The sequence below is a fragment of the Lytechinus pictus genome, chromosome 2, assembly GCF_037042905.1.
Source record: "Lytechinus pictus isolate F3 Inbred chromosome 2, Lp3.0, whole genome shotgun sequence".
In the NCBI taxonomy this organism is placed as follows: domain Eukaryota; kingdom Metazoa; phylum Echinodermata; class Echinoidea; order Temnopleuroida; family Toxopneustidae; genus Lytechinus; species Lytechinus pictus.
Genome location: NC_087246.1, coordinates 65,647,821 through 65,660,050, shown reverse-complemented (window position 1 = coordinate 65,660,050; position 12,230 = coordinate 65,647,821). Strand labels below are relative to the sequence as shown.

The 12,230-nt window shown below is 33.5% G+C and overlaps 1 protein-coding gene across 1 annotated transcript in view; it reads left to right on the top strand.

The window, feature by feature from the left end:
• LOC129253781 (nose resistant to fluoxetine protein 6-like) overlaps positions 1-12,230 on the top strand; it is a 38,292-nt gene that overhangs the window by 4,617 nt on the left and 21,445 nt on the right. The window contains exons 2-5 of the mRNA XM_054892208.2: positions 2,875-3,103; positions 3,888-4,054; positions 6,643-6,730; positions 11,514-11,619. Of these exons, the coding sequence (XP_054748183.2) occupies positions 2,890-3,103; positions 3,888-4,054; positions 6,643-6,730; positions 11,514-11,619 (575 nt within the window). The 5' untranslated portion in view covers positions 2,875-2,889. The remainder of the gene's footprint in view (positions 1-2,874; positions 3,104-3,887; positions 4,055-6,642; positions 6,731-11,513; positions 11,620-12,230) is intronic.

The window sequence follows — 12,230 nt, the reverse complement described above, 5'->3', positions numbered from 1 at the left end:
TGGATAAATGCTAAAGGCAGAAAGATGTGTGTTTGTTTCAGTGATTCAAAGCATTTGAAAAGGTTCCCCATCAGGCCCTCATGAATGTGCTAGGCATGCTGGACATTGATGGATGAAATTGACGAGTGATTGACTTTAAGTAGAACATTGGATGAGACAAGGGTGTATTCTTTCACCAGACTTTTTCTCACTATACAAAGAGCTCTTGAACAGCTGAAACAAGAGACAGATGGATTTTTACTTTTCCAAGAACACTTTAGGGTGTGAAATGATAAATTTCCAATAATTCTACAATCTCTGCATCTACAGAAAAATCCTGCTGAGGTGAAAATAGAATATGCTAAATGCAAAATAGCCCCCCCCCCCCTAAAAAAGCAAATAAATGAATACATAACAAATTAATGGAAAAAATAAAAACAAAATAGAATGAAATAAATGATAATAACCAAGGTTGATTAAATAAAATAATGTACTGTATTTATTTAGTTATTTTGTTTTGTTTACCCAGGGTAACCCCATCGGTGGACTAAGCACTGTTTTTCTTGGGGGCCCTGCATACAAGTAACAAATAATAAATACAAACAATGAAAAAGTATTAAACAAGGAAGAAAATATGTTCAAAGAGACATTCAACCTGCAGGTAATACACACAGACATACTGAAATACATATGTGCATGTAGAACAAAAGTCAACATATATATTGTGCATATGAAAATCCATATAAGTATATATTCCCTATGATCATTATGTTTATTGATTAATTTTGTGTTTACTTGATTGCTCGTCCCTGGAATCAGTGAGATAGGGTTAGTTATTTTTCATTTATTAGTTTCTCGTTCTCCAATAAGATGTAGCGAAGGATTGCCTTGAAACTGCACTACGGTTACCACTATCCAGCTGATTCCAAAGAATGGCAGCACTATGGCAGCGCTATGTACATGTTATAATATAGAAAAATAAAAGAAAAAACAATACAACTATTAATAAAATAAATAACAAAAAAATGAAAAATACCAATAATAATCAAATCAATAAAAAGTGAATGAATGAATATAAACATAAATTATGAATGAATGAATGATTGAATGGAGGCATGAATGAATGAACAATTGAGTGAATGAATAAAATAAATAATAAATGGATAAATGAAATAGTGAATAAATCCTAAATAAATGAATGAATGAATGAAACATACATGTCTATGAAGGGGAAAAATAAATGGATATACATGTATGAGTGAATAAATACAAAAATGGATTAATAACTATAAAGAAATAAATGAATAGATATAAAATCAGTAAATAGATAGATGATAAATGAATAAATAAATAAATGAATGTATAAATAAATAAATTAATTAATATATGAATAATAAAGGTATGAATGAATGGTTATATATAAAAATAAGAAAGTAAATGAATAGATAACAAGATTTATTAATGAAATTTAAATACATGAAAATAATGAATAGAATAAGAATGTAAATTAATAAATGAATAAAAAAGGAATTAATATGAATAAATAAGTGAATAAATAGATAAATGAATGACTGGATCTATAGGTTCATTGTATGTAGTTCATATCAGCTGCTACTTCTATCAAGGGCTAGCAACTTGACTTTCAACAATTTATGTTTAAAGCAATATCATTTTGAAATTTATGTTCTTATTCTGGCACCTATTGTCCTTGATCGTGCAGAACCTGTGCCATGATGGTTTATGGTGTCATTGACAAATATAGACCCTATGTAGGCACAGTCATCAGCCTTTTTGTTCATTGTCATAAATGTCATTGACGTAAGTGATCATGGGATCATGTCATAAATTGTATGTCTTGTGTGTGTGGGGCGGGGGGGGGGGACATAATAAACTTGTTTGTGAAGCTTTACATGATCTCTGGTGACTGTAACTTTAAGTGTAAAAGGTTGTCTGGTATGTGGTGGGGTGTGGGGAGGGGGGTACAGCGGAGAATAACAATGCAATTTCCTAGTATAAAGTATGATCTTCGGACCATATTTTATGATACTGATCTGGTAATTGCGGTCATACACGCACAATGCATTGATTCTCCATGTGTTTTTTCCATAAAATATAAATCCTGTGCGAGACGTAAACATGATGACATATCAAAAGTACCGGTACTGGTTTTTATATATTTATGTTTGCTGATGATCATAAACATGTAAACTATGGAGTGCATTGTTTATTACATCCTTTCTTCGGTATACCAGTTACTTCATTTCACCTAATACAAGTACAGTTAATTAGTAAATGCAAATTTTTGCATGCTGTACTCAGTACTGTATTAATACTTATGATAATAGCACAGTTCCTAATACACAACAATTAGGTATCTATGTGTGAGGAAAGGGGGATATTGGTTAGAATTGTAGATTTAAAAATTACACATTAAATATACATTGTAAAGATCAAAGAATATTAAAACATAGATTAATCCTAACTTAGTTGAACATTTGAAAGAAGTGGGTTTTTACATGTCAATTATTGTACTTTGTATTCACTGTATTCAGTGTGTTGATTGTACATATGTACTTTGAACTGAGAGTATTCTGTTAAGTTTAATATTACATGAAGAGAACACATGTAGAGTAGGTTCGTTGGTCATGCAAGGCCATTGCTTAGGGCTAGGAATATGAGTTTGTTTTAATAGGGATCTCTCTTGAGTGAGAAATTAGTATTTTAGGTTTGTAATTTTCATCAGTTCATATTGGAGACATAAATCAAACTCAGTTTGTTAATCATTGTATCATCAGAATCATGCAACAGATCACAAATTAATGTTAGCTAATGAGACTGATTCATGTAACTGAAAATGTTAATTCCTACCCTTTTTAATAAACCCTCCTCACCTAGATTTAAACGAGAAAAATGGACTCGCTGAAGAGCAAGTGCTTGACGGCGGCCATTTTGCTGGTTGCTATGACAATAATGACAGACGCCATCACCCCAAAGGTCATCCAAGGTGTCGTTGAGGCTGAACAAAAGTTGACAAGAGGTGGTGCCCCCGGAAATGCCTCTGTTGAATGTCAAAAGGCCATTGATATTCTATTATATCCAACATCGGCACAACTTCGGGAATATGGTAAGCATCTATGCAACATTGCAAATTGTTCTTAATTCTCAAGGCATAACCAATACTAGTACATAACTTAATTTCATTCTGGAGCAGAGCTAAAGGAAGGTAGCAGCAGGCATTAACACGTTGACTGCTCAATTCCATAATCCCTATGCAGAGAATTAATTGTGACTCGCTTGACATTTACACAAAATTTCAACTTATAAAGGTTAATTACTTGAAAAATGTATATTGCAGACTTGTTTTTCCTATTGATTTCAATCAAAGTATTGACAATAAACATTGTCCAACTAAAATTTTGAATTTACAGTCGTTTTTATAGGAGATATTTCAATTTGTTTGTTGTTGATGCAACACTATTGAAGATTCCTTACCTTAGCGTATTTGTCTGTAATTTCCTCAGAAAATTACCAGATTTTGATGAAATTTCCTAGTATGCTAAATGGCAGAAATGTAACCAAAATGACCTACGTTTTATACAAAGGGGACAAATTGGCAGACCAAAATTCATTGCATTATATCATCAAGGGTAGTATTCACAAAATCACTGTAAAATATATGAAAAGAAGGAGGCAAAATACTGACAAATACTGTAATTGACCTATTCCCTTTCTCTATTTGTCCCACAAACAGATTATCGCTTTCAATTGTATATTGTGACTGCCTGGTTATTTTCATTGCAGATTTTAGGTTTGCAAAATGTTTTGTCTTTATACTACATGTGCATGTACAATTCTTTAGATTCTTTACTTTCATTGATTTCTCATCCTTTTTTGTTCCCTTGTGACAGTTTTCGATGCCTTTGGCAAGCCACAAGCAGGTATATTACAAGGTAATCTTCGTTGGCTTGGTCACTATGATGAATGCCGCTCCATCAAAGTTCCTGCATACAATATTCATTATAAGTACTGTGCAACCTTTTTAAATGTCAACATTACAGCCATAACAAAAACTCAGGTAAGGAGGCCAGTGTGGTACATGTATATTGAAATTTTGATAGGAAAGTAAATTAAGAGTCAACAGCCCAGTTCATTTTTGTTAAGTACATATATTTAATTCCCTGTACACTAAGCCATGTTTGATAACATCCAGAAAACAGAATATTTGGATTCCATTTGGGTATTTTCAGTTCTGGCATGCCACAAAAAAATGACCCAGTCTGATGGAATGACCCAATTGTAAGAATTGGACCGTCTCCTGCTAATGCAGGGGTTTATGTTTTTGGTTTAAATGTAGGTTTTCTCTCAATTTCTATTTGCTTCCCAAAAGGGGGGAGGGGTTTGGGTGAGGAGAGCTTTAGCTCTAAAAAGACTGGGCTATTTGAGATGATGGCCCCCTTCTTATCTCGGCCGCCATTCGCGTGATTGCACTGAACTTTGGCATGCACATTTACATAAACCACGAGCCAGTATAAAAAAAATGAAAATAATTTTTTAATGAAAATGTTAGTTGCATATTTAACACCCAATTTTAATTCAATTTTATGTTTCTTTTCCCAGATGTCATCTTTGTAGTCTCATTTAAATGCTTCCACAAAGAAAAATTGCAAAAGCCAAATTTTTCCTTATGTATCTCTTTGTTTTTTAGAATTTCTTATGTATTTCTGTGTTTTTCATCTTTTGTTTTTCATTGTTTTTTTTCAATGGAAATTATTACAGACCATTTAAAAACTAAATTAAACCCTAAATTAATTAAGCAGAACAATTAGAATGAAAAATAATCACCCTTTTAATTTTTTATGAATTTCATCTCCCATAGACTTTGTACACAAATTATAAAAATGTACCATTTTCGGCATTACATTGTCTCATAAAAAGTCATGTGGTGTCGCGATAATATACCCATACGTCGTGAATTTGGTCTCAAAAGTTGTGCGAGACTTTAAAGAAAAAATTCATAAATTTTGCGGGTCTATCTTTTGTGTTTTGAAAAATATCGCTCGAAGCGTTGAGGGGAGTCCTTTTAGGGTAAATAGAGCATGGGATTTGCTGTTTTTCCAAGATTCCATAAAATATGTTGGTTTTTGTTTGTGTACAATTACAGTTTTTTCTAGTCTGTGATTGATATATACAAAGTCAAGAAAATAGATGATACATGTTCACACACTTTATGACACTTTTCTCAACTGTGTAAAAGGGGTACTCCAGGCTGAAAGCAATGTGATTTTATACATGTCAGTAAAATCAGAGAGACAAAGCTTTGAAAATTCAAAATTGTGACAGAACTTCAAAGACCTTTTTTGTTGGCTTTTTGCAAAATATCTTAAAGGTTAAGTGCCTTCGTAGATGGCAATGACCTTTGATCTATATTTTTTCTTGTTGTCAGATTTTCTGTGACCAGAAAGTGTTATCGAAATGGCAATGCCCTTTTTGTCTCACCTGCATAGCAGAGTGAGACTATAGGCGCCGCTTTTCCGACGGCGACGGCGGCGTCAACACCAAATCTTAACCGAAGGTTAAGTTTTTGAAATGACAGCATAACTTAGAAAGTATATGGACCTAGTTCATGAAACTTGGCCATAAGGTTAATCAAGTATTACTGAACATCCTGCCTGAGTTTCATGTCACATGACCAAGGTCAAAGGTCATTTAGGGTCAATGAACTTAGACCATGTTGGGGGAATCAACATCAAAATCTTAACCTAAGGTTAAGTTTTTGAAATGTCATCATAACTTATATATGGACCTAGTTCATGAAACTTGGACATAAGGTTAATCAAGTATCACTGAACATCCTGCATGAGTTTCACATCACATGACCAAGGTCAAAGGTCATTTAGGGTCAATGAACTTTGGCCGAATTGGGGGTATCTGTTGAATTACCATCATAACTTTGAAAGTTTATGGATCTGATTCATGAAACTTGGACATAATAGTAATCAAGTATTACTGAACATCCTGTGCAAGTTTCAGGTCACATGGTCAAGGTCAAAGGTCATTTAGGGTCAATGAACTTTGGCCAAATTGGGGGTATTTGTTGAATTACCATCATAACTTTGAAAGTATGTTGGTCTAGTTCATAAAACTTGGACATAAGAGTAATCAAGTATCACTGAACATCCTGTGTGCATTTTAGGTCACATGACCAAGGTCAAAGGTCAATGAACTTTGGCCATAATGGGGGTATATGTTGAATTACCATCATTACTTTGAAAGTTTATGGATCAGACTCGTGAAACTTGGACATAAGAGTAATCAAGTATCACTGAACATCCTGTGCGAGTTTCAGGTCACATGATCAAGGTCAAAGGTCATGTAAGGTCAATGAACTTTGGTCACCTTGGGGGTATTTGTTGAATTACCATTATATCTCTGTAAGTGTATTGGTCTAGTTCATAAAACGTGGACATAAGAGTAACCAAGTATCACTGAACATCTTGTGCGAGTTATAGTAGTTTTCAAAGTCAGCACTGCTGCTATATTGAATCGCGTGATGCAGGTGAGACCGCCAGAGGCATTCCACTTGTTTGTTCCCTGTTTAGGTTGGACACTGATCCTTACCATTGCATTAATATTCTATTTTGTTCTCTCTTTCCTTTTCTACAGACTCCAGAGGCTATGTTAACCTGGGGAGTATGTGTGCCCAATGAATGCTCTGAGAAAGATGTCCAGAATTACTTAAGTTACTTCTTAGGTTCGTATATAATTTTCTTGTATTTGTTTATTTAAGTTTTTTTGAGAAAAACAGTTTGTTTCATTGAAACCAGTCTAAGAGCAAGTTTTTCTTCTTTGGAGATGATTTAAATAGACGTAATCAATACTTGTGATTATGTCTGAGGAAATGGATCCACAATGTGCTGCACTCGACCCAGGCGAGGTAAATGGGTACTAGCCTGAAGTAATTCCTCAAATGCTGTCAGCACTGGAATCGGTAGACTAGCATAGCCAGGGTAATACATGTACATGTAGAAGTGCCTTGAGCATCTAACAAGGTGTATGCATGTATGTGCGCTACACAATTACCCTATACTAGATGATCGTACAACATCTTAATTTTTGTCCGCTTACCAGATGTGAAGGCGAGACTTAGAGATCCTTAATTAGAGTGAGATAGAGTGGATGATATTTTACATGAAGCCATGAAAACATAAATTTGGCATTCCAACAGAGGGTTTCTGTAACCTACACATCATCATAGAGATGATGCAAAGACAAGATAAACTCATTCCTACTTACATATTTTATACAATTTGGTACAATAAATTTACAAGTAATCAATATAGGTATGAGGCCAAGACTTAGATTTTGCTGTTTGTTCTTGTATTAAAGATAAATACCAGTTGTGATGATTCCATAATGAATTTGAACAGAATCCAATAAAATTTACACCAGTTTTATTTTGATCATCTTGGAACCGAGTTTGTACAAAATTTCATCAAGGTTGAAGGCTGAATTGCATATAGGCCGTTTCATAAAGCTGTTCGTAATATAAGAGCGACTTTAAGAACGACTGGTGAACCTTTCCTACACGCTAAACCATCGCCAATGAATATACCATTTACCACAAGAAAGGATCACCAGTCGTTCTTAAAGTCACTCTTAACTTACGAAAAGCTTTATGAAACACCCACCTGATTTTTAAACTTGAAGTACTTCAGGACACTTTTTTAGAAGAAGGAAACTAACCATCACACAAGTGGTTTCCTGCAGCTCTACTGCACTATTGTACACAATATTAAAAAAAACCCAAAAAACTCATGATATGCAAAGAAATTGGTGGATAAAGTAAAAGTTAAAAGGTCAAACCCACCCTCACTTTACATGTAACTTGATTTGAATGAACTATACAAAAGAATAAAATCAGCAGAAAAGTGAAAATTTTATCAAAATCTTCTAAAAAATCAGAAATTTATGGCATTAAAATGTCATGCCACTTAATTTCACAATGCATTTTCTACATGTACATGTACATCACTGTCAATATACATAAAGTATGTACATGTAAATGAGGCAGGGCAACATGCTCACTATTTGGTAGACTCTGAATAAGTCGACCCTAAATAAGTTTTAGTAATAATCGCCTCACTCAAAACATTATTTCAGACCAGAGTATGCATAACATGTATTGATAACATCGTCTATTTGTGAAATTTCACCTAAATATATAATATAATATCAGGGTAGGGAATCATTTTTATTTCAAGGGGCTATTTTTCTTTTCCACTTTGGGGCGATTGCAGAATTTTGGGGGCTATTTCTTTCATTTGAAGGGCTACTTTTTAGGGATAAAAAAAGTTATTGTGCAATAAAAGCAATTAGTATTATTCTTCTGCCACAGAATATTGATTTTTCTACATAATCTTGAATATTGTTTAGATCAGGCCTTGGGGCGGTTTATAGAGACGTCGTTCTTTATGCAAAGTAAGAGCTAGAGCAGATTATCAAATTATAATGTGAATTATCAAATTGAACAGATTTACATATATATGGTCCCAAGAGATTTGACTTGGGCAGAGTCATTTGTAATTTGTGAATTGTGAAAAATGTCATTTTCTTCTTTAATAAAAAATATAAACATGGCTTCATTGTTCTGAATACATATCTGAAGCACCATTATTGTGATAATTTCAATAGCTTCTTAGCTCACAAAAAAATACTTCTGTGTACATGTATAATGAAATGAGAAAAGAAATAGTGAATGTGAGATGTCATTTAAACTCATTAGCTGTGTTATACATGTATATAATGAAATCAACTTGCTATTAGTGTAGACTTGACCATTAACTTGAAAGGAACAAATTTTTTTTTTTTTTTAATTACACTGCAATGAGAAATTACTAGTCGGTCAATTTCAGTTTCCATCTAATTATCTTCTAGCATTACAAGTATTAAGGTATGATTAATTGGTGTATTTATTGCAGTTTTATTGGATCTATTTCCGTTTATTATCTCATTGTCTTCTAAATTATGTAGTCTCTACCAAAACCAATGGGAATGAGAGTTCTCACGGGCAATGAGTTAAGGAATACAAAATGGCCGTCAGTGCAATGTACAAGATTTGCATTCATGATGTAGTGAATCACAGAAAACAAATAGCAAACAGTTTTGAGCACCATGATGAGATTTCACATGAGATGAAAGAAAGTTGCTTTTTTTTCACTGAATGCAAAATGTCATACCATCGCTCAAAGAGAAATATTCAATGCCTCAAAAGAAATGAAAATATGAATACAGTGAGAATACCTTGGGTACACCTAAAAAATACTGAGTGAGGATCAAGAAAAATATTTGGGTTTTTAAAAAATATGAAACTTGTACAATACATGTTTGTACATGTGCAACGAGAATAGAATATGGTTAAGTTGTTTGTTTTTACTAAATTGTGCAAAATGTATAGTAACAGCCTTGATTCAAATGCAGAAAATTATGTCAGACAAAGTTATATATACTTCTTTTATCATATATTCTTGTTTGCTTAATATGTGTAGACAAGCAATAGAGTTCAAAGTGTGCAGTGTACAATGTAAACCTTAAAGTCCATAATATTAAAGTTGTCTGTCTTTCAGGAGTTTAATGTTTAACGATCTATAAATCCATACATGTACAGGGTATATATTAGTTATTAAAGGCAAATTAAAGCTTAAAAGTATAATATAGTTTTATATTGCCATTTCACTCAAATATGTCAGATAGTTACAGTCAGACCGCAGGTCCCTATGCTAATGAGCAAAAATGCCAGATTCATCCAAATCATCTCGTGGCTGAATCCTCCTCCTTGCAAAATCTCGTGATTCTCTAAGAATTTACCTGTTTTAACCTCAAGTTAAATGAAATATTATTGCACTATCAGATAGAGTAAAAGTTACTCTTTCATATTGGTCATTTATTTTGTATACAATATTTTGTTAAATAAGTAAATTTCTGGCCCGAAAATGTGCCTTAAAACTGAATTTTCTTCCCCTGTTTTCTTTTGCAAATTGTGCAAAACTTTTTATTTTGAGCCTCAATGATATCTCTATCACCATAAAGCTGAATTTCTGTACTTTCTCACAATGCCACTCTTGATATGCGGCATCTTTTAATCGGGTCAAGATCACACTTTTCCCACCAAGGTACAAGACGAGATTTCTGAAATTTTGTACTTGCATGAAATCCAGAGTTCTGATTGGCTGGATAAGGTTCACAGAACTACAGGCGCGGGGGTATTTGAGGAGATTACCACATGGGAAGTGTGACCTTCCCACGAACCCAGGCACTGGGACTGTTGAAATTTGCCATTGTGTGGTCTCTTTGACCAATCAGAGTGCAGTATTCTTGTTTTCAAACTGCTTTATGTACTTGGCAAATGAAAAGTGTGATCTTGACCCGATTAAACCAATTCTTATTTTGAAACCTATATCATTTCAGAGCATACATATTCAGCTTTATCATGATATAAAAATCATTTGGGCTCAAACAAAAATAAAGTGTGAAAATATTTATTTTGTAGCATATTTTAGATCAAAATTTTAACCTATATTACAAAATCTTTGAATAAATCCAAACACATGACCTGAAAGAATGATTCTTCCTCTTTACAATGGTACCAAATTCATGAAATTCGATGCACAATTAGAGCAGCAATGACCGAATGAAAAGAGGTGTTTTGGTCCGCATCAAGCTCATTAAATATACAAAACATCTCAAGTCATGAATATCACTTGGATGAAAGAAGCCACTTTCTTGGGACCTGCAGTCTGACTGGTTACATGTATATATCTTCAAATTTAAAACTTTCTTGCTCTTTTGAATTCATTGATTTGACAGAAATTGTTATGTCTACATGTACATGTAAATCTCACAAGATACAATTAACCAAAACGAAATTGTACTAGGTATGTGTATGATTCTTGAGCATGTACATGTACAGTCATGTAATTTTGAGAGGGACCAGTTTGATCGTGCAGACATGAATATGATTTTTCACACAAGCTCACTGCAATATTGGTGCATTCATTACACTGTTCATTCATTCGTTATTACCGTTCATGTCTCCAACTCTTATCTAGGCCAAGTAAAGCTGGTTCTGTGCTTCAGACCAAGTTAAACTATTACATGAAAGTGGTTGTTTTCTCTCATTACTGATATCTCAGATGCTGTCATGCTTTCTTCACTTTTTTTCTGTGTAATCATGTATGGGGTTGCCACAATAAAGAAAGAAAGAAGCTTCTATTCTTTGTGGTTGTACATACATTGTATATCTTGAGACAAAGAGAAAGATGTAACAAACCGCCAAGACCTTGGTTTACAATACAATACATGCATACTTGTACATAAACAGAACAATTCATTTGTGAATTTCTATCTGAGATTATATTTGAAAAAAACTAGTCCTCAGTCCAAACAAATCTGTATATGTATATTTTGCACTTTCGATCTCTTTTTATATACCATTTTAATAGTTTTAATGTTATTTTATTTTTCCTGTCCTTTTACAGAAACATTGAACTTAACGAAGTATGTTCAGCCAATAAACGATGAATCCTTTGTTAGCTGTGCTTATGAAGACCATATACCTTTCACTGCGGGGTTCATAAGTACAATGTAAGTAAAGTTATTTGTTTGTTTTGGGTTAATTTGTTGTTTTTTATTGTTGATGTTTTTTTTATAGAAAACTGCATGTACTTTGATATCATCACAACCTTTGGTATTCATCATCATCACAATTAACATCATCATCATCATTATTGTCATCACCAACATAATCCTTAGTTGACATCATTTCGTTAGCATCATTATCGTCATCATCATCAACAACAACATTGTCATCAACATTATCACCAACATCATCATTATCATTATCATCATCAACATTTTCATTAACGCCATCATCATTGTCATTGTCATCACCATCATCAGCATTAACATCATTGTGATTATGGTGGGCGAGCTGTTGCTGCTGCTGATGATAGTGATGGTAATGACAATGGTAATGATGATGACTTTAATAATGAAAATGGCAATGATGAGGAAGGTGATGATAAGGAGGAGGCGGCGGCTTGGGACGAATACCCTTTTTGCCATTCAATTTTTGCCAAGGTAAACAATCAAATAGTTTGAACCATCGAGACTTTTGGATTATCAGAAATCACAAAAAAGTTGACCTATTTACATGACCTACCAGTAACCACACGTAATGAGTGAGCTGGCTCGGT